At 65.0% G+C, this 24,925-nt stretch overlaps 4 protein-coding genes across 7 annotated transcripts; all 4 read right to left on the bottom strand.

Annotated features, from left to right (window-relative positions):
- Positions 1–1,536: 1,536 nt before the first annotated feature.
- ZBTB39 (zinc finger and BTB domain containing 39) lies at positions 1,537–8,103 on the bottom strand. The gene is made up of 2 exons (XM_065659670.1): positions 8,008–8,103; positions 1,537–6,981 (listed from the first exon to the last, which is right to left on the bottom strand). Exon 2 carries the CDS (start codon positions 6,888–6,890, stop codon positions 4,770–4,772), a length of 2,121 nt encoding a protein of 706 aa, XP_065515742.1. The 5' UTR covers positions 6,891–6,981; positions 8,008–8,103; the 3' UTR covers positions 1,537–4,769.
- Positions 8,104–8,498: 395 nt separating this feature from the next.
- Positions 8,499–9,128, bottom strand: TAC3 (tachykinin precursor 3). The gene is made up of 4 exons (XM_065659461.1): positions 9,030–9,128; positions 8,824–8,920; positions 8,699–8,728; positions 8,499–8,608 (listed from the first exon to the last, which is right to left on the bottom strand). Exons 1-4 carry the CDS (start codon positions 9,126–9,128, stop codon positions 8,499–8,501), a joined length of 336 nt encoding a protein of 111 aa, XP_065515533.1.
- Positions 9,129–11,664: 2,536 nt separating this feature from the next.
- Positions 11,665–19,103, bottom strand: MYO1A (myosin IA). Of its 4 annotated transcripts, none has more exons than XM_065659665.1 (29): positions 18,894–19,093; positions 17,903–18,046; positions 17,671–17,786; positions 17,444–17,538; positions 17,252–17,356; positions 17,123–17,169; positions 16,944–17,007; positions 16,772–16,870; positions 16,585–16,688; positions 16,357–16,504; positions 16,153–16,271; positions 15,991–16,077; positions 15,843–15,908; positions 15,660–15,764; positions 15,307–15,369; positions 15,016–15,216; positions 14,711–14,937; positions 14,434–14,634; positions 14,260–14,353; positions 14,023–14,172; positions 13,869–13,937; positions 13,592–13,678; positions 13,349–13,423; positions 13,127–13,261; positions 12,945–13,051; positions 12,726–12,858; positions 12,493–12,645; positions 12,293–12,420; positions 11,665–11,892 (listed from the first exon to the last, which is right to left on the bottom strand). In XM_065659665.1, the coding sequence occupies exons 2-29, from the start codon at positions 18,023–18,025 to the stop codon at positions 11,769–11,771; spliced, it is 3,225 nt and encodes a 1,074-aa protein (XP_065515737.1). In that variant the 5' UTR covers positions 18,026–18,046; positions 18,894–19,093; the 3' UTR covers positions 11,665–11,768. The 4 variants fall into 4 exon arrangements, with proteins under 4 accessions (XP_065515737.1, XP_065515738.1, XP_065515739.1 ...); XM_065659666.1 differs by lacking the exon at positions 18,894–19,093 and adding an exon at positions 18,459–18,483; XM_065659667.1 differs by lacking the exon at positions 13,592–13,678.
- A 198-nt stretch (positions 19,104–19,301) lies between these two features.
- On the bottom strand, positions 19,302–23,580 carry NEMP1 (nuclear envelope integral membrane protein 1). Its single transcript, XM_065659673.1, is given in 10 exon segments — positions 19,302–20,334; positions 20,630–20,803; positions 20,970–21,195; positions 21,880–21,966; positions 21,969–21,993; positions 22,400–22,493; positions 22,593–22,665; positions 22,913–23,123; positions 23,228–23,352; positions 23,500–23,580. Coding segments are annotated over 10 exon segments (1,317 nt in total). The 5' UTR covers positions 23,576–23,580; the 3' UTR covers positions 19,302–20,108.
- Between the last annotated feature and the right edge of the window lie 1,345 nt (positions 23,581–24,925).

Raw genomic sequence — 24,925 nt, 5'->3', positions numbered from 1 at the left:
GGATGGAGCTGGCTCCCTCGGGTATGGAGTCATGGAACGGTTTGGGTTGGAAAGGAGCTTAAGGTCATCCAGTTCCAACCCCCTGCTACAGGCAGGGATGCCTCATGTTAGACCAGGTTGCTCCAAGCCCCATCCCTTGAACACTGCCAGGGATGGAGCATTCACCACTTCTCCATCCAACCCATTCCAGCGCCTCAGCACCCGCACAGGGAAGAGCTTCCCCCTTATCTCCAACCTGAACTTCCCTGTTTCGGTTTAAACCCATCACCCCTTGTCCTGTCGCTCCAGTCCCTGTTCCCATCCCAGCGTCCAGCTCAGGGAAGCGACTTGCGCCCTTCGCCTTCCTCATGGTCCTTACCCCCAGTTTCACAGCCTGGCCTTGGGGACCTGCGCGGTCCCAGCTCCTTCATCCCCATCACCTGGGCACAAGGCAAAGCCCCAGCACCAGTGAATGGGAAGCAGCTTCGCACGGACACGACCCCCAGCTCTGATCCTGATCCTTCCCTTCTGCTATCGCCAATCCCAACGGCAGACAAGTAACCGGGCACTTGCTGTGTGACGTAACCAGGACGATATATTCCAGTTTAAACGTGTAAAATCTGGTGTTTGACCTAATAAACTTCCTTCTTTTGATACGAAAAACCCTCTCCTCATGTACCTGCAGCTTCGCTCACAGACCCCAGGGCCAGGCTGGCCTCAAGTAAAGCCTCCTAAAGCCCCACACACGGAGCTGGGCTTGGAGCCCTGCAAGTCCTTTAGCTGGGTCCCTCAGTACCCCATTAAAGCCTCCAGCACCCCTTAGGGGACCCCTGGACCAGCAGCCCCCCAGCTCATCGGTGGCTCCCAGCAGGAATCATAGACCCACGGAACGGTTTGGGTTGGGAGCTTAAATCTCACCCAGCTCCAACCCCTGCCACCGGCGGGGACATCTTCCACTGGAGCAGCTTGCTCCAAGCCCCATCCAACCTGAATGGAGCATCCAAACCTTCTCCATTCAACCCATCCCAGCACCCTCACAGGGAAGAGCTTCCTTATCTCCAACCTGAACTCCCCCTGGTCCAGCCTGAACCCATCACCCCTTGTCCCATCGCTCCAGCCCCTGGTGCTGGTCCCTCCCCAGCATCCCTGTACCCCACTGGAAGCTGCTCTCCTCCAGCCCCAGTGTTCTCAGCCTAGCTCCTATGGGAGCAGCTCTGCCTGCGGAGGTCAGCCCGGCCCGAGCTGGGCTTCCCAGCGCTGCCATAAACTGGAGCAGCTCTCAAACACCAACGGGGTTTCCTTTACCAGGCAACAGCTCCGAGCCTGGCGCGCTCCACCCTCGCCTGCATGGCAAGGGCTCATCAAGGAACGCAAACCCGGAGCCGTTCCCCCATGCCTTTAAGGAGGCTCCGGCTTCCAAGCTGCTGAGGAACCAGCCACAGGAATGCCGGGCTCCGCTCTCCCTGTGACCCCGGAGCACGGGAGCAGGATACGGCCAGAGCCAGGGATGCGCTGAGACCTCCACGGAGCTGGGCGCAAGAAGCCGGGCACAAGAGCTCAACGTTTTCCATTTTATTATTCTAAATAAAGACCACACTTTGTGCTGAGCGCTCGATGGAGTAGAAAAGAACCCGATGGGGAACCGCTGCGGACACCTACTGCTGGGGGGGGTGAGCTTACAAAATATACAAAACTTTACAGCAAAGAGATAGGAAACACTTAAATATCAGGAGGTCAGTACCTACGATTCACGTAACAGAGAGGTTAGACAGCAACTCCACTCTTATCCTTCGTCTGCTGCAGGAAGAGACCTGGATCTGTCGGGAAAGGGGAGAATCCAACGGGATTGTGGGTGAGAAAGCAGAGGAAAACCCCTCACGAAGCCTTTTTTGGGAGGGGGGGGGTTTGTGCCGGGGTTTCCTGGGTGCTCTGTGCACAGCAAAGCATCGCCCTCTGCAATTCCCTCTTGGAGCCTGAGGATCCCAAAGCACCTCCAGGCGAGGTAGGTAAGTGTCATCCCGCAGGAGCACTGGAGCTCCCAGTCTGGAGCTGGGTCTGGGGACCCCACTGGGGTCCGCATCCGTTCCCCACATCCCCTCCGTCGATGGGACTCGCCGAAACCTGGGATGCTCCACATGGGAACGGTGCCTTCTAGGACAGGAAGGAATCCGAGCCGCAAGCGCCCTCCCTGGCCCCACCACCAAACCCAGCCCCTGCTGCCCTGGCCCTGCGTGCAGAGCCCGGCTCGCTTTGCCCCGCAGTGGTTCAGTGTCAAAGCTTCTATTTGGTTTATGTGCACAAAAGGCTTTTGCTTCACAGCTTCGTCTGCTCCAGGAGACGCCTTCACCCATCCCAAAGCTCATCCCGGCTTCCGGGATGCGCTCAGAGGCTCCCAAGGCTTTAAGGACCCCGAGCCTCCTGGTCCCCCCCTCACATCCTTCATAGCAACCGGCAGAGCAGAGCAGGTCGCATCCGTTCCTGTCTGCACCAGGACAAGGGAAGACACCGCAGAGGAGCCTCCATCGGCTCCTACCCCTTCCCAGAGCACCCCATGGCCTCCAAACGCCTTCCGACCCCCCCCCATCTTCACACCACAAAGCTAAAGATGCCTCCTCAGCCTATGGAGACATCGCAGCCCACGGCCCGGCACCACGAGACCGGCCTTTGGCAACCAAAGCTCTGGGTTTGGCAACAGCTTCAGTGCCTCCCCTCCGGACACAGGCTCTGGGGGCAGGATAAATCCATCCTTAAGCCAGCAGCCTCCAACTCTCTCTTGAACGCTCCCCATGGGATGTGCCTTGCAATGCCCAGGAGCCACCGGCGCCGCTCCCCCCTCGGCACACCCCCTCCTGCTTCCCACTACTTGTATTGCTCCGGAGCTTGTTTCACAGGCAGGGATGGGGCTAAAGGGGAGTTTGCTTTCCATGGGGAAGGCTGCAACAGCAGGAAAACAACCCCGGGCAGAACCGGTCCAGGACAGGGAAGGATGGGAAGGATGGGAAGGATGGAGGCTGCCGCTTCCCAAGGACAAGCATCGTCCCTTGCTCACCACGTGCGGGTAGAAGCATCCTCCACCACGCTCCCCGGAGGTAGGTCGGGACCACGAGTGTCACCACCCTCATTTTACAGATGAGGAAACTGAGGCAAAGAGGTGAAGGGGCTCGGCCAAGGCCACAGCACTGGGGGGGGGGGGGGGGCAATTCCAAGCTCTCACCACGCATCCAGCCCGTGCCGTTCCTTGTCCCTTCCAAGGGGAAAAGGGAGGGGGGGGGATGAGCTTCCAGGGTTTGCGATCAGCAGTTTCGTTTGGAACAGCGTCTGCAGGAGCACAGGAGCCGGGTTTGCTCCGGCTGGGGCCCGAAAGCCCGGAGTGCTTCCTGTTTGTGAGGTAGAACGAGGTACCGAAGGGCAGGCGGAGCTCGCGCTGCGGCCTGGGACATCCTGGGCTCCCTCCACCTCTGCGCCCCAGACGGATAACACGGGGGAAAAGGCAGCCCCAGCCCTTCCTGATGGAAGGCTCCAGCTCGGGGTCACGGCGGTGCTGCTGCTCTTGGAGCTGCTCTGCTGCAGCCCCCAGCCGGTGCCTGTGGAACTGACGGCCCCGTTCCGCACCCGGACGGACCGGGAACACGGGACACGGCCAGGATGCGCCCGGGATCCACGGCAGCAGAGAGACAAATGCTCGAAGGTACCTGCCTGCGGGTTAAGGCAACAGCTTCATCACAGCCTTGTCCGATGGGATCTGCGCCGCCGCTCCCTGGAGCTGCCAGCGCTGGGACGGGCATCAGCACCTTCGGCAGGTCGGTAGAAGGCAGAGGGGACCAAGTTCGGGTTGGAGACAAGGAGGAAGCTCTTCCCTCTAGGATACTTGCAACGGGATGCCCAGAGGAGCTGGGGCTGCCCCATCCCCGGCAGTGCTCAAGGCCAGGTTGGAGCAAGCTGCTCCAGTGGACGGGGGCCCCGCAAGCGGCAGGGGTCGGAGCTGGAGGAGCTCCGAGGTCCCTTCCAACCCAAAGCATTCCGTGGTTCTTTGACATCACACCTGGAGCCCCAACCTGCTCCCTCCCCTGCAGCGCTCCCTCTGCTGCTGCTGCCTCCTTCCCTCCACCCAGGGCTTCAGAGGGGGGGAATCACCCCTCCAGCTCCTCCTGCAGGGATGCGCTGGCCTGGGGATGGCCCTGGAGCCGCGGCCACCATCCCGGTGCCCTTCCCAGCAGGAATCCCTCCTCCCGGCGCGCGCACGCTCGCTCCGGTCCCCACGGCGGGGACCTCCGTGGTGCTGGGCCGTGGACTTCACCCCTCTCCTCGCCGCAGCAGCAGAACCCCAGCGATGCCCAGCATTGAGTCTATTTCCGCTTCTTTCTTCTCCTCTTCCCGGAGCCCAGCCCCATCCTGCTCTGGCTCCGTCCCTCTCTTACTGAGGTCAGGGTGTGAAAAGTCTTAGCAGCATCGGTTTGCGGACGAGCTCGAGCGGAGGGTGAAGCCTGGCCAAGAGGGCTACAAGGTCTCCAAAGGAAAGCATCTAGATTCCCAAACCTAGTGAGTAAACGCTAAAAACACAGGACTCGGGGGCCTCTACGGGACCAGAGGTAAGTAACCACGACGGACGGCCCGGAGCAGGGATGCGGCTCCCGGGCTGCTCACTCGGACAACGCCTGCCCTCGCTAAAAAGGCCCAAAACCAAGAGAACAAAAGAGAGAAAAAAGGAGGCTTCCGTGTCCCGCGCACGGGACGAGCTCGGTGCCAGTTCCTCCGCAGCTCCTTCGCTGGCCCTGCCCTGCCTCACCCCATCAGCTATCGGCGTTCTTCTCCGCCTCTTTGGAATGGATGATGTACATGAAAGTCTGCTCGATGGTGAAGTCCGGGGGGAGGCTGCCTTTGTGCACCCCTATGTGCTTGCTCATGAGGTTGAGCGTGGAGCTGTAGTGCCCGCACACCGTGCAGCGGTACATGAGGGCCCCCGAGTGCGTCCGCAGGTGGCACTTGATGGTGGAGCGGCCGCGGAAGAACTTGTGGCACACTTTGCACTGGTAGGGCTTCTCGCCGGTGTGGATGCGCCGGTGGTAGTTGAACTCGCTGGTGTGGGCGAACCTCTTCCCGCACACCTTGCAGCTGTATTTGCTGTTGCCCGGCTGGTTGGGCAGCGCCAGGTCTTCGCTCAGGAACTCCTCCGGCCCCTTCCTCTTCTGCAGGCTCTGATGCTGGAGGCGCTCCCCGAAAGCCGGGCGCAGGTCCAGGCTGCTCCCGCACTTGTGCTGGCTGACGTGGTAGCGATAGGCAGCTTCCAGCTTGAAGCTCTGCCCGCAGAAGTGGCACCGGAACAGAGCCTCCTCCGCGCTCTGGTGCACGACCAAATGCTTCTCCAGGAGGTGCCGATCCACGAAGCTGCTGGCACAAACGGAGCAGGAGAAGACCGAGATGCCCAAGTGGGCCAGGCCGTGCCACAGGAGGCTGCAGAGGCTGAGGTGCCTCTGGTCGCACACGCCGCACGTTTGGCTTTTCAAGTTCACGTGCTCCAGGATGTGGTTGCGGACGGAGTGGAAATCCTTGGCCAAAGGCTTCCCGCACGCAGCACAGGAGAGCTCCGAGGCCGGTCCGAACGCGGGGCCCTTGCTGGGGAGGGGGTCGCTGGGGTGGACGATGACGTTGTTGTCAAAGACCCCCTCCCGGCGGTGCAGGGTCAGCTGCCACTGCGTGAAGAACTTGGTCTCGCACATGTCGCAGGAGAAGAGGAAGATGCCGATGTGGGACAGGACGTGGGTGACCCTGGAGTTGCGGTCCTTGAAGTGGGTCTCGCAGACCTTGCAGTTGCCGGTGAGGAGGTCGACGTGGTCTCGGGCGTGCTGGCGGATGAGCTGGATGTTGGGCTCCAGGACCTTCTTGCACACTTGGCAGGGCATGGCCTTGCTGTCCCTGCTGTCGCTCTCAAAGGCCAGCTCCTCCTCGCTGTCGTCACTCAGCTCAATAACTTCTTCCGACGGGGCCAGCTCTTCACTGGCATCCTCGAAATGCAGCTCGTCCTCGGCCAAGTCCTCCAGTTGAAGCTCATCCATCTGCCCAAAGCCCTGCTCTTTGGAGGGGTCGCTGTTGCTGGGACACGAGTTGCTCCCCGTCGAGACATCCAGGGAAGGATCAGCGGTGAAGAAGCTGCCCTTGCTGTAGTCACCGTTGCTCTGCACCTTATACTGCTGGCAGGAGCTCGCGGCGCTCTGCACCACGATGCTCACGGGCTGGGCCACCATGCTCGTGGCAAGAGCAAACTGCCCTTGATCCGGTTCCTGTTCCGCCTTGGGAGGCTGCTGCGGGTGCATGACGGGAAGAGTCTGGCTGCTTTCACTCACTGTCGTCCTCTCATCCTCTCTGTAGCCGCCGGCCGCTTCCCCGTGCAAGGCGTAATTCCTTTCCGGGCCGAAATGCTCCCCCGTGCTCCGGATGTCACCCAAGGAATGGCTCTGCTCCGAGGAGGTGCTGCTCAGGGGCCCCGACCGCCCTTCGCTCATGGACAGGGAGGGCTGCTTCGTGATGGCGGAGCTCTCCAGGTCGGGGAAGGTGGAGTGACAAGCCTTCAGCAGGTCCTCCATGCCCAGCCTCTCGGCCACCTCGTAGATGACACCCACATTGATGAGGTCTGTGAAGAGCTCGGAGGTATACACGAAGCTGAGGATCTTCTCGAAGTTGGCCGGGGTGATGAAATCCACCACGTAGGTCCGGGCGGCATCCAGCCCCGTGTTCAGGAAGAGGTTCTGGAAGTAACCCGCAGCGCAAGCCAGGACGGCTTTGTGTGCAGCGAAGGAGCGGGTGCCCACCAGGATGGTAACGTCGCACATGGTCTCGGAGAGCCGGCACTTGTTGAGTTCCTTCAGCAGGTTGTTGGGGTGATTGGTGCTGTGCAGCTTGATCCTCATGCCCATCTTAGCTGCTTAAGAGTCCTTCTCCTGGGTCGGCTTCTTCTTCACGCATTCAGCAGCTGCGGGCATCCACAGACTGGCAGGGCAAGGGGCTCTAGAGAAAGGGAGACACGGGATGGCACCAAAGAACATCGCTGCCGTCACGCCTCGGATCCCCCACCTTCCCGATGAGTAACGGAAGCAGCAGTGGAGCTGCTTAGAGGGAGATGGACCAGAACCCATCGTGGGATGCTCTGGGGGCGAAGGGACAAAGCAAACCATCACTGGCCGTGCCAGCAACAGCCTCAGGTTCCCACTTCTGCCTGGGCATGGACAGAGGGCCCCAGCCCCAAGTGGTGCCTGTTCCATCCATTCAGGCTCTGCTCGCTGGTTGGCTTCACCTCCAGCCCCTCCAGCCCCTTGCTCCGCATCCCCCCCGGACCCACGCAGCAGGTTTCCAGGTGGGAATCCTCCCCTCCACACCAGCTTCCCTGGCTCCCGGGGGACTCCTCCGCTGCGTGGCCCAGTTTGTGCAGCATCCCCAGGCTGCCCGCCCCATGGCACCGGCAATCCCCACCTGAGCTCCTCCTTCCACCTTTGTCCCCATCGCACTCACGGGGGGGCCCCGGGCCACACGGGGCCACAGCGCCAGGGAGCTCCATCCCCAGCCCCGCACCTCTCCCTCCCTGCGACCCCACAAGCGGGACTTTGGGGTCCGGGCTTTATCCTGCGCTAAGAGGCAAAGAGGAGCCGAAGCCGGGCCGGCTCCCCCCGGTGATGGAGGCGAAGGAGGATGAGGATGGCCGAGGAAGGCTCCGCAGGGGAAACGCTGCACTTGGGCAGCGCGGGGGCATCCCCGGGTCGGGACGGAGCCGGGAAGGGCTGGGGGGGGGGGCCGGGAGCGGGCAGAGGAGCTCCGCTGCCCGCGGGGGTGTCCGGATAACCCCGGGAGAACGGGGGCAACGCGGAGGGCACCGGGGACCGCGGGAGGGGGGGAACGGGGGCCCCCGGGGATGCGGTGACCCACGAGGATGGGGGGGGGGGGGGGAGCAGAAGGGCCCCGAGGGGGGGGGGTAACGGGAGGCCCGAGGGAGGGGGGGGGGCCCCGCGGGGGTTGCGGCGGGGCCGGCGGGGTCCTTACCCGGCCGCTGCCCCGCACCATCCCGGCTCGGCTCACACAAAGGCGCCGACCCGCCCCGGGCCGCCGCCGGAGCCGCTTCCGTCCGCCCTGCGTGCGGCGGGGCCACAGCGCCCGCATGCGGCTTGGAGGACGCTGAGCGGGGCCGGGGCGGCCACGGGCTTCGGTTACCGGGGGTCACGGACGGGACCCGCAGCCCCATCCCCGTGGGTTCGTTCATCCCCCCCCCCCTCCCACCACCACCACCACCTCCGTGGGTCCCAGCGCGGCGCAGCCAAGACACAGAGAGCGCCCGGCACGGGCACGGGTGTTTGTTCGTGGGCTCCGTACACCGGCTCCGCTCGGACACGGCTGCGTGGCCCCGACGGCTCCGTGAGCGGCGGCGCGACCGGGACACCGCGACACGGCCGGGGCCCGCACCGGGACACAGGACACGGCCCCGTCCACGCCGTCGTATCCCCCCCCCCCCGCCCCATCCCCGGCTCTGCCCGCGGTCACGCCGGGGAGCACCGTGGGCACCGGCCGCCGCTGTCCCCCCCCGCCGGCCGCCCGGGCTCCGCCGCCCGCTTCCCCATGAGCCCCACGAAGAAGTCGTGCATGTCCCCTGCGGAGAGAGCCGCCGTCAGCGCCGCGGGGCCCGGCTGCGCCGCCGCCACCGGCACCGGCCCCGGCCCCGGCACCGGCCGGGACTTACGCTTCTGCAGAGCCGCGGGCGAGGGGGGACCTGCAAGAGACCGAAGCGGGTGAGAGCGGCCGGGAAGGACCGGAGGGACCGAGCCCCCCCCCACCCCCCCCGGCCCCCCCCCCCCCGGCGCTCACCGGCGTCCTCCTCCCGCAGCAGCTGCAGCAGAGCGGCATAGACGGGCCCGGGGCTGCCGCGGGCTCTGCGGGGCACCGGCTCCGGGTCGGGGATCCCCTGCGGGAAGCGAAGCGGGTGAAGGACGGGGGGGGGGGGGGAATGGAGGGGGAAGCGGAGTGGGGGAAACCGGGGTCCCCCCGCGGCTTCTTCCCCCCGACGGCGCTACCTGTGCGGGGCCCGGCGGGGCGGCGGCGGGGGGGCGGCGGGCGAGGGCGAGCGGCAGCGCCAGGGCGAGCAGCGCCGTCAGCACCGGGAGGGTCCTCATCGTCCGGGGGGGGGGCCTGGGGGTGGCGGTCAGCGGCGGAGCGGAGGGGCCCGGGGGCCCCCCGAGCCAGCGCCCCCTCTGCGGGGCGGCCCGGGGAGAGTCCGGGACCGGGATAAGCGCTGAGAATGGGGGGGGGGGGGGGGGGGAACGCGTCTGGGGGTGCCTCTCAGGGGTGCGGGAGCATCTTATGGGGGTGCATCACGGAGGGACACGGGGGGGGGGGGGTCCCGTACCCGCCCCTCGTGGCCGTGGTGCCCCCTTCGTGCACTCACAGCAGCCGGAACCATGCAAACGCCAGCTCGGGCTCAGTCGTGCACATTCACCTGGATGAGGGCACACTCGCGTGTCCCCTGGCACACACTGGCACGTGCATTGGCACACATTGGCACACACATTGGCACACACTGGCACATGCATTGGCACACACTGGCACGTGCATTGGCACATACATTGGCACACACATTGGCACACACTGGCACATGCATTGGCACACACTGGCACACGCATTGGCACACATTGGCACGTGCATTGGCACGCATTGGCACACACATTGGCACACACTGGCACACGCATTGGCACACATTGGCACGTGCATTGGCACACATTGGCACACACATTGGCACACACTGGCACACACATTGGCACACATTGGCACACGCATCTTTGCCAACCCAGCCCTCCCCAAGCCGAATTCAAGCAGCATCTTCACCCCCTATCTCCTCCCCGGTGCCTTCACCACCATCCTCCTCCTCCTCCCTTCCGCCCTCTCCCAGCTGGGTGAGGATGGGGCGCAGCAGCCCCCCCCAGGACCCCCGGGGCCGGGTGCCGCAGGGCACAGACCTGCTGAGCCCTCGGGTGCGGAGCCGGGGGCTGAGCAACCCTCGGTGCTTGCGGCTGCCGGGAGGTGAAGAACCGGGGTGCAGGCTTCGGTGCGGGGATAAATAGGGGGCTCTGCCCATGGCACGTCACGGGTGGGCGAGAGGAGAGCTGCCAATGGGGGCCGGGAGGGGGGTGGCACCCCCCAGCCTGCAGCTCCTCGCCCACACGGTGTCACCGGCAGCACCCGGTACCGGCACCGAGTCACGCTGTGACACGGCAGGGGCCAGCACCGGGCCCACGCAGCCCCCGGGCCCCTCCGTGTGCCGCAGGCACGGGGGGACGCGCTCCCCCCCGAGCACGATGGGGGCTGCCAGCACGTGTGGGGACGCGCACGGTGGGGACGTGGTGCCCGTGGCTTCGCAGCCGGGCTCCCGTAACACGCAGAGCCCCCAGACCCCTCGGTCCCCCACTTAGGCTCGATTCAGCCTCCTGGGAGCCCCGTTTTGGTCGCGCATCCTGACCCCCCCCCTGCATCCCGCTCCTGTATCGTGAGCCCTCCATCCCTGCCCTGCCCTCATCATCCCTGTCCCAGGGAGCTGGGGCGGGGGGGGGGGAAGCAGAGGGAAGGGGAACCCAGGCCAACAAGTGAAGCTGCCCCCATCAGCCCCAGCAACAGGCAGCCCCGTGGGCCGGTGGCCCAGCAGCGGTGGCTCACGCGGCAGCGCAGCCCAAGGCAGGGCAGCATCTGCAGTGCTGGGGACGTTAATTAAACGGGAGCCTGGCCAGAGCCGGCCTAATTAATGAATAACACCTCCTTGAGCGGTGCCAAGCGCGATGCGGCCGCCAAAGGCTGCGGTGCCCCCGGGCTTCTTTATGGCTTTCACCCCTCATCACGCACAAGCAGGAGGGTCCCTGCGCTGGGACGTGATGCAGCCCATGGTGGAAAGAGGAGGGGGAAGCCCTTAGAGCCAGGGCACATCCCTGCCGTCAAGTCCCCCCCGCATCGGGCACAAACACGTTCCCCTCCGCGTGCTGGCACGCGTTGCCACACATGTGTGTGGGTCCCCGTGTCGTCCCCCCCCGCCATCCCCATGCACGACACAGCACAGCGATGCTCCAGGGCCCACCGGGGAGCTGGTGCTGATGCTGATGTGATGGGGAGGTGGCAGCTCCCAAAGGTAACGCGGGTGACGTGTGGGGACAGGGAAAAAAACCCTCCCTGAGAGCACGATGAGTGCAGGAGAGAAAAGGCAGCGAGGGGAGGGGGGTGGCTGCCGTGTGGGGACCCCGCTCCGGGGGGGCTGCAGGACATGGGGGTGCAGCAGCGGCTCCTCTCAGCTCCCCAAATGCAGCAGCGAGGAGCCCCCTGCATGGAGACAAGGGGGGGGGGGGTCCTGCAGCAGGGCTGGGGATGCTGAGCATGGGGGGGAGATGGGGATGGAGAGGCGAGGACCTCACGTGCCAGCCACCCGCGGCCACCCCGAAATTGCCTCTGCGGCAGAGCGAGCTGCTTCCACTTAATGGGAAAAGTGGCTGCAATTTGGGGCCTTTCCAATCACTGCCGAGCCGAGAGCCGGCCGCAATCAGGCGGCGGGGAAGGTGGGGGGGCCAGGGTGGGGGCTCCATCCTCTGCTCTGAACAACACCCCCCCATCTACACCACCGCGGGTGTCCCTGCTGCGCCGGTAAGGAGGGGGGGGGACACTGCGACACCGACACCACAGCATCCCTTTAATGGGGGTGCAGCATCTCCTGGGTGCAGGAGGAGGACACACAGGGGATGGGGGGGGGGTCCCTGCAGGGGTGAGGGAGGGGGTCCCCATCAGTGGACCAGCACCTCCATCCTGTGGCTGCCCCGCTTCTTGCAGACGGGGCCGTTGGTGCCTGCCTTTTCCGACTCCACCACGGTGATGGCCATGTCGCCCTTCTGGAGGCGGGTGGAGAACCTGGAGATGGGGGGGGATCATAAAGGGATGGGGGGGATCATAAAGGGATGGGGGGGATCATAAAGGAATGAGGGGGATCATAAAGGGATGGGGTGGATCATAAAGGAATGGGGGAGATCATAAAGGGATGGGGGAGATCATAAAGGAATGGGGGAGATCATAAAGGGATGGGGGGGATCATAAAGGGGTGGGGGGGATCATAAAGGGGTGGGAGGGTCATTAAAAGGATGCGGAAGATGCTGAGGAGGGAGAGAATAGGGTGAAGGGGGGACACCCCCGCTCAGCTGCTTTCATTACACCAACTGCTCATGGGCTGCAGCCAACCAGAACCATCCTGCTGACGCCCCACCCTGCCACACCCCCTTTAGCCACGCCCCCTTTAGCCCCTCCCTGGCCATACTGGTCCGTGATGTGCAGAGACAGGGCCTGAGCAGAGGTGTCCATGAGGGTCTGGTGCAGGCGGGTGACGAGCTCGATGAGATGGTCACTGACAAGCAGGAAGTCGCCCTTGGCTGCCCCTGTGGAGGTCTGGGGTGGGGGGAAAGGGGGGTTCAGTTGCGCTGGGGACCCCCCCCAAGGGATGCCCCATTCCCTGGGTACCTCTTTGAGGTGCAGCACCAAGAAGCCATCGGAGAAGCGGGTGACGGAGACGCTGCGGATGTCCCCCAGGCTCAGCACGGTCTTGGGCTGGGCGGCCTTGGTGTCAGCCAGGATGAGGTGCTCGGTGGTGAGCAGCAGCAGGCGCGGCACCGCCTGTGGGTACCGGGGATTGGGGGGGGGGGGTCAGCGCGGCCCCCGTGCTCCCTCCCGGTGCCGCAGGGATGGGGTCTCACCTTGCCGTTGGCTCTGTTCACCTTCCTCACGGTATCAGACATCACCAGCTTGTCCTTGGCCACAGCGTGGAGCTTCTGGTACTTGGGGTTCTGGGTCAGGTCCAGGTACTTGCCACGGAAGGGCTGCTGCAGGCTGGGGGGGGGCAGAGGCTGTGAGCACGGTGCTGCCCCATCACCCCCCCACCCTGCCAGCCCCCCCCCCCCCCCCCATCCCAGCACCTTTTGGGGTACAGCATCTTCTTGTCCTTGAAGAGCTCGCTCGCACAGAGCTTGGTCTGCAGCAAGGCCTTGCGCTGCGGAGGCAGCTCCTCCCAGTACTTCTTGCACTACCAAGGGGTGAAGGACGATGGCAATGACACGAGGTCCCAAAGGGAGCCCCGCTCCGTGTCCCCATCTCCCACCTTCCAGCGATAGAAGATGCTCCTCAGCTCCTGGTTGGCATCGGCCAGGAACTTGTATGGCGCCGGGGGCCAGGTCCGGTCCATCACCGCCAGCGGTGGCAGGTTCCTGCTGAGCCCCATCAGGAACTTCTGGACCTGGGGGGGGCAGAAAGGGGTTGGGAGGGTCCCTGGTGCAGCCCCGTGGTAGGAGCAGGGGGGTTCCATGCCCCGAGCCCCACTCACCAGCCGCCGATAGATGAAGTTGGCCAAGCGGGTGCTGGCGTCAGCACGGAAATACCTCCTGTACGCCCTGCGGACCTGCAGAGACCCCCGTCAGTGATGGGGACATGGGGCATCATCACGGCAACCCCTACGGGATGCGGGTATCCCTCCCCTCCGTCCCCATTCGGTCCCCAGCGGAGAGAACAAGGGGGGCAGACAGACAGGCAGACAGGCAGACAGGACGGATGCAGCGGGGCGCGTTACCTGGTACCCTCTCCAGTAAGCGGCGATGGTGGTGGAGGCTGCGTGGCGATGCTGCTGCAGCTTCAGCTCCCGCAGGAGCCGGCGAGACTGTGGGGGGAGAGCCCGGGGGGCCCGGGGAGCGGGAGCACCAACACAGATAGGGAGCAAGAGAGAAGGAGGGAGAAGGATGGAAGACAGGGAGAGGAGATGAGTCTGGTCCCACCATGGGGTGCGTGGTGTTTCCCACCCCACTGCCTGCACTGGGAGACCTGGTGGCCTTGGGGTGCTCACCCCTCACCTTCCAGCCCCGCACGTAAGCCTGGATCATCAGCGCCGACCTCTTCATCTGCTTGTACCTGTTCTTTTGCTGCGGTGGGAGAGGTGGGGTGAGCCCGAGGGCCCTGTTTGGGGGTCAAGGACCAGCCCCCCCCCCCCCTTTGCTTCATCCTCACCGCGTGGCCCCGGAACCAGGCGGAGAGGATGATCTGGCTCTTGCGCATCAGTTGGTACTGGGTCCGGCAGCGCCAGCCCCGGATCATCTTCTGGATGAGGGTAGCGAGCTGGACCACGCGCTCCTGGCGCCGCCGCTCCAGGTCGAAGAGCTGGGGGCAAGCAGGGCATTGAGCAGGGCCCCCCAGCGTGGCAATGGGGCCCATGGGGCTGGGGTCCCCCCGTGCCCCCAGACTCACGGTGCGTGGGGAGCGGATGAAGATCTTGGTGTGGCCAAACGCCAGCTCCTCGGGGGGAAACGCCAGCTCCTGCAGCAGAGCCTCAGCCCCTGCCCTGCACCGGAGGGACACGAGGCTGCTCGGAGCATCAGGGATGAGGGGGTCACCGTTCGCTGTCGCATCCATCCCCATTACCTGTCAGTACCGGTCCAGCGGGGCCAGGTCCGGGAGCCGAGCATCTTGTACCGCTCCAGGAAGGAGCCATAGAGCTGCCGGAAGGCATAGCCCGCGCGCCGCACCCGCACGTTCTCCATCAGCCCCAGGTACCGGACCTGCGCCAGCACCAGCTCCGGCGTGAAGAGCATCGCTGCTTTGGTCTCATTGGGTTTGATGCACCTGAGGAGGGCAGAGATGGGATGAGGGGGTCCCTGATGATGCCAGAGCCTTGGTTCTCTCCCCATGGGGCTGGTACCTGATGTAGTTGGGGTTCTTGGAGTAGAGATTCTTCATGAGCATCGCCACCGAGGCCTTGAACTGAGAGCCTGCAGTGGGGGGCAGCTTAAGGGAGGCTTTCTGGGGGTCCCCCTCGGGGAAGAGGGAGCGCAGCAGCGGGTGCCGGGCAGCCCACATGGCCTGCGAGAGGTCACGGAACAGGAGGTCGTTGTTCTTCTCTATGAAGCCCGTCACGTTGTAGGTGACCTACAACAGGGAGCGGGGTCAGCGCCCGGCGGTGATGGATCCGTGTCTCTGCGCCCATTCCCAGCTCATCCCATGGACCTTGCCGGCGTAGTGATGGATGCGGAAGCATTGCGGCGGCAGGCTGGTGTCCATGATGCGCCGGGCGTTCTGGGTCTCCTTGCTCTCATAGTGCTTGTGGGTGGCGAAGAGGAGGTTCAGCTTGGTGAGGAAGGTGTCCTCGTTGACCACGCCGGGCCGCAGGCACTCCTCATCCAGCATGGCCAGGATCCCGCTCTTGCTCTGCACCGGGATGGATGGTGTCACCCAAAGCAATGTGATGGGGGGGAGCCAGGACCCCGAGCCAGGACCCCATCACTGGGCGCAACTCACGTGCTCGATCAAGTTGCAGATGATGCTGTTGTCAAAGAACTCCACCGGGGTCCACTGGATACCCTGGGAGCAGACAGGGATGCGCATGGACCTCCGGAGGCTGCCCCATGGACACCCCCCCAGCTGATGTGGGGCAGGAACCGGATGTCCGGCTACGGGGACAGGGATCCCGAATCCCTCCCTGCCTTCCTGCTATTGAATGTGCTCCCGGCAGGGAGCGGGCCGAGGGAGCGACGTGCTCCGGAGACGGCTCCGGCACTTCCCCATCGCTGGGGGGCCGAGGCTCTATGGGGCCATCCTCTGGCACAGGCAGAGGGGCCGCATCCTGCCCAGCCAGCGTGCGCTGGGGGTACCTCTCGGACGTATTCCTCCTGCTCCTCCTTCAGGGTCAGCAGGATGAAGATCTGCTGCAGCTTCTCATTGCAGTAGTTGATGATGAACTGCTCAAAGCCATTGTCCTATGAAAGAGGGGTCCTGCTCGGTCATGCCCATACCCACGGCGCTGCAGAATGGGGCTGGGGGGACCCTGCACTCACCTGGAAGATCTCAAAGCCGTAGATATCCAGGACGCCCATCACCTTCCTCTGCTTGCCCGGCTTCACCTGGGGACACAGCGGGGTGCTGAGGGGGCCCAGGGCCCCATCCAGGACGGGGGAGCCGGTGCCTGTCCCCCTGGGCACTCACCTGGATGCTGGTGTTGATGCGGGTCACCAGCCAGTCGAATAGGCGGCTGTAGATGTTCTTGGCCAGCGCATCCCGGCCGTAGTATCCCTATGGAGAGGATGAAGCGGGGGTCCCTGTGGCTGCTCCTGGGGGCACTGGGTGCTGCAATGGGGGGGCACTCACTTGGGGGACGCTGAGCGTGGTGAGCACCGTCTCATCCCGCGCCTTCACCGTGCGGGAGCACAGCGCCTGCTCCAGCGTGCCGGGGTCCAGCCCGATGAGCTCGCCGATCTCCTGCAGCTCTGTGCATAGGGATGCGGCGATGAGAGGGGTGCGGAGCAGGGGGGCGAGAGGGGGTCCCCACACCGGTCCCATCGCCATCCCTACCCTGCGGCTCAGCGATGCTGCACGCCTCCATCCCGCTGGCCTGGTAGCTGCCGCTCAGCTCCACATTACCCAGCTTGAGGACCACGGCCGTCACCTCCAGCAGCTCCGTCACCTCGGTGGGTGAGAAGCCGATGACCCTCATGGCATCCTGGGGACAGACACGGGCAGCTCAGCAGGATGGGGTGGATGGTTTGGGGGGGGATCCCAGCTTCCTGGTCCCGGTGGTACCTGCACGGCGCGGAAGTTGGCTGCATCATCCACACCGGGCAGGCTGCAGCTCTCCCCCCGCACGTAGGCGTAGTGCTGGCAGTCCCGGCGGAGCTTCAGCTGCTCTGCAGCGGGGACAAGGGGGAGGCTCAGCCATAGCCCCCCATGGAATCCCCCTTGGACCCTGTGCTATGGGGCTGGGACCTACGGAGCAGCTGCACCGAGCCCCCGGCCAGGAGCTGGTAGAAGATGTGGAAGTTCCTCTCGCCCCTGACGTGCCGCACGATGCGGGACTTCTCCAGCAGGTCTGTGGGCAGGGGCAGTGTTTGTGGGCTGTGCAGTGCATGGGGACCCCCCCAGGATGGGTGGTCGCTACTCACAGTTGCTGATGACCCCTCCCAGGGGTTCTCCCTTGAAGTCGAACTCCACATCCATGTATTTGCCCTGAGGGATGGGGCTGGGGTCAGGGTAAGGGGATCCGCTCCCCACATCCCCATCCCCATCCCCTGCTGTGCCTCCAGCCCCATCAGGACACAGCTCCAGCATCCCGGGCACTCACAAAGCGGGAAGAGTTGTCATTACGGATGGTCTTGGCATTCCCAAAAGCTGCAGGATGGGGACACATGGGGTTACAGCGTGGTCCAGGGGGGCTGGCATGGACGCAGGAGGCAGGGTGCAGGATGCTTACCCTCCAGCACGGGGTTGGACTGCAGGAGCTGCTCCTTCACCTTGTCCACCTCCTCCCCTTTGCTGCACACGGCTGCCACGTAGGACATCACCAGCTTGCTGGCCTCTGTGAGCGAGGGGCCGTGGGTACCAGGGCCGTGCTCACCCGTCCCGCAGCACCCCTATGAGCACCCAGTGGCGTCCCTGCCCCTACCCGTCTTGCCAGCCCCGCTCTCCCCAGTGATGAGGATGCACTGGTCCCTGTCGCGGTCCCGCAGCGAGCGATAGGCATCATCGGCAATGGCATAGCTGCGGGTGAGGAGGGGTTAGAAGGGGGTTGGAGCAGGGGACACCAAAAGCTGTATGGCTGTGAGTCCGCTGCCTCGGACCCCAAAGCCTCAGGCAGGGTCTATGGAGACCGAGGGGGTCCCCCGCGCTCACATGTGGGGCTCCACAGCGAAGAAGTTGCAGTTGTGGTACTCCTGCACCTTCTCGGGGGTGTAGATGGGCAGGGGCTGGTAGGGGTTCACCGAGATCAGCACGTTCCCGATGTACGTCTGCAGGGAAGCAGGATGCTGCGTGCGGCTGCGGGGGGGGGCACCCAGACCCCAGCGCCTCGCTCCGCTCCCCCCCCCCCCCCCGCCCCGCCCCGCAGCCCCATCCCGGTGCCCACGTAGATGTCTCCTCTTTGGAAGCGCTCCCGCAGGGTGCGGAGCAGCGAATCCTCGCTGAGCGGGTCCAGCAGCACCAGGTCCCCGATCGCTGCCGCGTCCAGCAGCGGCTTCGTGGCTTCCATGGCCGGGCGGCTCCGGGGATGCTGCGGAGAGGGGCGGGCGCTGCAGGCACAGACACGCAGCCCCGGCCCCAAAATAACCCCCCCACAACCACCACCACCACCTTGGTCCTCAGCAGCCCCTGGTGCCTCCCCCCCCGACTTCGTCGCACGGGTGGGACAAAGCACGGAGCGCACCGCAGCGCTCAGGACCCCGGGATGGGGATGGGGACCAGGGAAGGGGAAGCGGAGCCCCGGGCAGGAAACGCGGACACCTGGAGCCTATTCTTGAGGCAGGGACAAATCCAGCCTCTGCTTCCTCCCTCCTTCCTGGCAGGGGGAAGCCGGGATGGGAAGGGCCAGGCTCAGGGCCAGGGGAGCCCAGGACCCCCCCTGACAGCCCTGCAGCACCTAAAGGCACCCATGAGATCCTGCTCCCTCCCCACCCATCCCTTACCTGGCTCTTACGGAGCAGTCCCAGGCCCTGGGGTGACCTTCACCCCCCGTTTACAGCCCGGGTGCAGGCTGTAAACCCAGCCCCGGAACACCGGTGCCCGGGGAAAGTTCACGAGCGCAGAGGTGGGGAAGGATGGGGATGGCTCCATCCGGACAAGGCAGCACCCACCGGTCCCTACAGCCTCCCCCCGTGCTGCTGGGAGCAGGAGCCCAAAGCGAGCACCCATCGGGGGGAACCACAACAAGAGCCCCCCCCCTCCCCAGCTCCAGGGCTCCCCCCAGCTTGCCCATAGCGCTGGATCCCCAACACCCCACGAGGTGGAGGTGCCCTGGGTTGGGTGCTGTGGGGATGGGGTGCCCCGGGGGGGGGGGGGGGGGGGTATGGAGGGGTTTGGGTGCTCCAGGCTGGGTGGGAGCAGAGGGGTCCAGGACTCACCTCCCGCTTGCAGAGCAGCAGCTTGTGGAGTGGCTCCGGCCCAGCCCAGCGCCCGGTGCGGCCCCCGCAGGGGCGGGGGAGCGGAGGGGCCCTCCCTCGGGGCACGGTGCCCGCTCGCAGGCAGGGAAACTGAGGCACAAGGAACCGGGACGCTGCCCCTGGCCCCTCGGAGCGGCTGCGGCCGCGCTCCCCTCCCTGCCCCGGTGGCAGCTCCGGGCAGGAACAAGCAGGGAAAACCCCCGGCAGCTCCAAGCAAACAAAGGGAGCTTCCTCCCCAGGGCTGCGGGAAGCAGTGAGACCCGTGGCGAGCCCTGCCATAGGGAACACAGCAGCCAGGGGCAGGGCGTTTGCCCCCAAGGCACCATCAGCATCCTTGGCCCGTGGGATGGACAAAGGAGGCTCCGAAGCTACAAAATACATCTTTATTACAAATATAATCAGTCATTAGTCACACAGAGGGATGCAGCAAGAGAGGGGGCTCACACCAGCACGGGAAGGAAAGGAAAGCAAGGCAAGGCCAGGGGAGTAAACCTGCGATGGGGCCAGGGCAGCAGTGGCCACAGGGGCAGGGTTATTGCTTAGCAAAGGGCCTCACAGGGCTGCTGTGATTGCATAGATGGGGTGTCCCCTCCAACTCTGCCAGAGCCAGGAGGGAGCGCAGCAGTGGGGATGGCCCCACGTAACACTGGTGAAAGGCTTCAATGGCACAGGGAGGTGCCAGCACCGCACTTCAGCAAGGTGGGAAGGGGAGGAAGCGCATCCGCACTCATCCTCACGGGGACGAGGGAGGCTGCTCCCGGCCTCTGCCAGGACACAGCAGCAGCGGGGAGCAGGGCACCACAAGGACACTCCCGAGCGCCGGAGCTGAGCCACGTCTCCATCGAGGGCTTTTTGGTATCCACAGGGAGTTTAAGACAAGGCAGATCCCAGGCAGCCCCTGGTGTCTTTGGTAAGAGGAGGAGCAGGGCGCTCCTGGCAGCAGCCCGGCTGCGGGCACGGGCTGAGCACGCAGGGACTGGAGGGACAGGTCCGAAGGTCCTCTCGTGCACCTCAACCCTCCCAGGCACCTGCACACGAGACAGCGCCTTCGCTCCGTCCCCACCCCACAGACAGGGAGGCGCCCAGCAGAGCCCAGAGGTGCTGGCGCAGGAAGAGGGGCTCCTCCACAGCGGCAGCAGCAGTTCTGCCCCTCACCTCCATGCAGGGCAGCCAACCTCAATCAGCATCCAGGTGGTTGTAGGGCAGGGAGTTACAGGTGTGATTCCTGGCAAGGGAGGCATCCTCCTCCTCCTCCTCCTCCTCCTCCTCCTCCTCCTCCTCCTCCTCTTCCTCATCGAAGAGCTGGTCCTCAAGGAAGATGCCACCGAGGCCATACTCCCGCTCGTGGACAGAGACCTCGTCATGGGTGACGTGCCAGGCGCCACCCACAAAGTCAGCAAACCTGGTAAGGAGCCGCAAAGAAACACGTTATGCACACGTCTTGTACATGCGTGTTGCACACGCGTGCCCAGCACCCTCCTGTGAGGCTCTGGCACACCAGGATGAAGCGTTCTGGCGTCAGGACCAAGCCTGATCCGTCCTTCCCCTGCGGCACCTCCCCTGCTCCCAACCCACCGCAGAGCATCCCTGCCTCCATCTCCCCATCCCTAAAGCCAGGATGGGAGCACAGAGCGAGCCTGGGCTTCCAGAAGCACACAGAGACCCGGGCTGGCCACCCCCGTGCCGGGGCACGTTACCTCTTGGGCGCCCGGATGCGGGACACCGCCGTCCAGGCAGAGAAATCCGGGCTCCTGCAGTAGCTCCGAAGCTCCTCAAGGGCTCTGCGGGTCTCCACCTCGCCCTGGACCCGGAATTCCTCCTCCGTGAGCAGGCGAGGGGGGCTCGGCCCCAGCCAGGCGCCCTGCACCCTCCTGCCAACGCAGCAGCGGTCACTGCCCGTGCAGTGGGATCAGAGCTGCTGGGTCCCTCTGGCTCCTGCTCCAAGGCACCAACCCCAGGGAAAACAGGGCACAGGCCCCTGGGATGCCCACCCCATGGGTTCCATCCAGCAGCAAGAGCAGCGAATGCAGCCCTCACCTGTAGGCAGTGAAAGCCCAGTGCAATGGGTAGTCCAGGTTCTTGGTGCAGAAGGCAACGACCACCAAGGCCAAGGCGACGGGGTGGATCTGGATGCCTGAGTACATCAGTAAGAGGCCCAGGAGCTGCAGGGCCCAGGAGAGGAGGTTGATGCTGCGCTCATTCTCCAATGGGCCGTACCGGTAGCAGATGCCGAAGCTCACGAAGCCCATGAGGAGCAGGTAACCTGTGGGAGAGCAGAGGGAGCAGAGGCTCAGCCTGGCTGAAGGAGCCCCAGAGGAGCAGGAGCTGCAGCACCGAGCTGGCAGGAAACCAGCATCTTATCATAGACATGGGATGGATGGGACCTTAAAGCTCATCCAGTTCCAACCCCCTGCCATGGGCAGGGACACCTTCCACTGCAGCAGCTTGCTCCAGCCTGGCCTTGAGCACTGCCAGGGTTGGAGCATCCAAACCTTCTCCATTCAACCCATCCCAGTGCCCCAGCACCCTCACACTAAGGAGCTTCCTTATCTCCAACCTGAACTCCCCCTGTTCCAGCCTGAACCCATCACCCCTTGTCCCATCGCTCCAGCCCCTGCTGCAGGTCCCTCTCCAGCATCCCTGTACCCCTCTTCAGGCACTGGAGCTGCTCTGAGGTCCCCACGCAGCTTCTCTGCTCCAGCCCCAATGTCCTCAGCCTGGCTCCTATGGGAGCTGCTCCAGCCCCTGAGCATCCTCATGGCCTCCAACAGCTCCATGTCCTTATGTTGAGGACACCAGAACTGCTCACTGTACTGCAGGGGGGCTCTCACAGAGCACAGCAGAGGGGCAGGACCCCCTCCACGACCCGCTGCTCAGGATGCAGCCCAGGATACGGCTGGCAACCAGCCTGCTGCAGCTCCAGGGAGCCCAAAGGGCTCACACTCACCTAGCAGGTACTGCCAGTAGGTCTTGCAGATCTCCCGCAGGTTCTTGAAGATCAGCTGAAGCAGGTACAGGGAGAAGGACCAGCCCCTGCCAGCAGGAAGTAAACGTGGTTCTTCTAGAGGAAGAGATGGGAGAGTCAAGCTGTTTACAGCTTGTTCTTGTACAGCCGCATACAGCTTGTTCTTGTACAGCTGCATACAGCTTGTACAGCCGCATACAGCTTGTTCTTGTACAGCTGCATACAGCTTGTACAGCCGCATACAGCTTGTTCTTGTACAGCCACATACAGCTTGTTCTTGTACAGCTGCATACAGCTTGTACAGCCGCATACAGCTTGTTCTTGTACAGCCGCATACAGCTTGTTCTTGTACAGCTGCATACAGCTTGTATGGCTGCATACAGCTTGTTCTTGTACAGCTGCGTACAGCTTGTTCTTGTCCAGCCACATACAGCTTGTACAGCTGCATACAGTTTGTTCTTGTACACAGGTTGCTCTTGCATGGTGTTCTTCAGGCACCCACCTTGGGCAGGACCTTGGAGACCATGTAGATGAGGATGAGCAATGAAGCCAGCAAGCCAAAGCTGATCCCGGCCGAGTAGAAGAAGAGTTGGCTCCTGCAGAGGTCACACGAGGTGTTCTACAGCTCAGGGGTGCCTGTGCACAGGCAGAACCGGGCGCTGGCACCCGACGCTCCTCGTGCCCAGGGCACTCACCTGCTCAGCACGTCCCCACAGAAGAACAACAACAGGCCCAGGAAGAACACCAGGAACAGCTTTGGGTCAAAGCCTGGAAAGGGAATGAATCCGGATGGAGAACAGCCCAGCACAGAGTCCCTTGGGTGCAGTCACAAGGACAGGGAAGGGGCAGCATCCCCGGCAGCCCCTGACCAGAGCCCTAAGCTTCCACCCCATGGATGAACACATTCTCCTCTCTGCAGCCCATTCTCTTCCCCAAGGAAGGACCAGCCCTCAGCACACAAGCCCATGTTCTGATTGCCCCCCCTAAAGAGCCCCCCACCACGGAGGGGCCGTACGTCGGAAGAGGACGACGCAGTACACGGTGCCGTCCTCCAGCAGCTCCACTTTGAGGCAGGTTTTCGTGCTGTAGAGATCCACGTCGATGCTGGTGTCGTTCAGCTTCTCCTTGAGGAAGGACGAAAGGAAACTCCACACGCTCCACTCGCCCAGCTCCTCCTCGCTGTCCACTTGGGTGACCCGGATCATGCGGCTGCTGTTCACCCGGATCTGCACAGGGGAAAGGGGAGCACACGGAGGGATGGCTCCCTCGGGGACCCAAAGGACCTTCCTCCTCCTCCTCCTCCTCCTCCTCCTCCTCTTCCTCCTCTCACCTGCATCCTGGTCCAGATCTCGTGCCACCGCGGCTTGTGCGTGTTGGTGTAGCAGAAGTGATGCGGGGTCGAGTGACGGTACGCGTGGCCCTCCAGGAGCGAGATCACCGGCGATGCCCCGGCATCTGCGAGGCACAGAGCGGGGCGGGGGGGGGGGGGGGGGGGGGGGATCCAGCAGCGCATCCTCCGGGATACGGGGACAGCCCCGCTCCGGAGGTGGTGAACCGCACGGACCCGTCCCCTGCTCCCGTCTCTCCCGGTACCCCCCGTACCTGCGGCCCCCAACAGCAGCAGCACCGGCAGCAGCGCGGCCCAGAGCAGCCTCCGCCGCCCCGGAGCCGGTTTCATCCCTCCCGCCGTTCCGCCTCTCCGCCTGGCAACGGCCACCGAGGGGCAAGAGGCAGCCAATGAGAGAGGGCGCTAGCGTTGCGTCATCGCCGAGTGAAGGGTAAACCGGCCTATCGGAAGGCAGCTTGGTTGAGCAGCCTATCAGGAGCCAGGCACGCCTACCGCGGTGGCCAACCAGACGGAGGGTTCAAGCCCATCCCATAGCAACCGCTAACCCCGCCTTGGTAACGGCTCTGACAGACACGCCCCTCAGCCAATCAGAGGCAAGCACACCTGATTGACAAGCCCCTCCTCCTATCGGAACGCGTTGTTTTTGTTCGGGGTGTCACGCGTGGAGGGGGGCGCGGAGCTCCGCCCCTCAGCCCCCGCAGCGGGCAGCGTGCGGGGCTCCGGGGCGGGGGGGGGGGGGGGACACCGGGGGCCGCGGTGGCTCCTGCGGGGCCGCGGCTCGGGGCCCGGTTCATGGCACATCGAGGGGGGGGGGGGCGATGCGCGGGGCTCCCGAGCGGGTCCGGTCCCCGTGGGCAGCGGGCGCCCGTAGGCGGGGAGCGGGGAGCGGGCTCGGGCGGCCCCCCCCCCCCCCCCGGGCCCGTGGGCGGCGGAGCCGGGAAGCGGCGGGGCCGTAGGCGGAGGATGTGCGTCAGCCGGGGGCAGCGCCGGGCCTGGGAGCGGCCCCGCCGAGCCGGACCCCCGGTTGCGGGGAGGGGGGAGCCGGTGTTTTGGGGGGGGGGGGGGTACGGATGGGGCAGGACCCCCAATCACAGCGGGGCACTGAGACCCGGCTGCCCCCCCCACCCCCCACCCCGACGGCTGGAGCCGTGCCCGGTCCCGGTATAAATAGCGCCGTGACACGCAGGACCGGGGCGCGGGACGTGACCCCCCCCCCCCCCCCACCCCCAGCAAGCCCGGAATGGAGGGGGGGGGGGTGGGGGAGGCGGAGGGATGTGGCTCTTTACCGTGTCCCCCCCAACCCGAGGAGTCACCTCCGCCCGAGCCGCGCCTGGGGTGTTCACCCTGGAGCCTACCGAGGGGGCTGAGGCACGAAGTGGCCGGGATAACGGGCACGATAACGATGCTGCGAGCGCTGCGGTCTTCCCCCCCCATCACCACCCCCAAGCACCGGCTCCCCGGGACCCCGTACGCGTCCCCTGCGCCCCGGTGACGGGGGGGGGGGGGGGGAGCTCCCTCCCCGCCCGGTTCCCCGGTACCCCCCACGTCGGGGCGGGAGGCGCAGCGGCTCCGGGAGCGGGGAAAGCGGTGGGGGGGGGGGGGGGGAGGGGGGGGGGAAGGTCCCGGTTCCCCCGCCCGCTGCTGCCTCCCCCCGCCGCTGCCGCCCGCGCTGTGCTCGAC

The sequence above is a fragment of the Lathamus discolor genome, chromosome 23 (genome assembly GCF_037157495.1).
Source record: "Lathamus discolor isolate bLatDis1 chromosome 23, bLatDis1.hap1, whole genome shotgun sequence".
Taxonomy (NCBI): Eukaryota; Metazoa; Chordata; class Aves; order Psittaciformes; family Psittacidae; genus Lathamus; species Lathamus discolor.
Note: the sequence above shows the minus strand (reverse complement) of the source record. Positions and strands in the feature narration are given on the sequence as shown.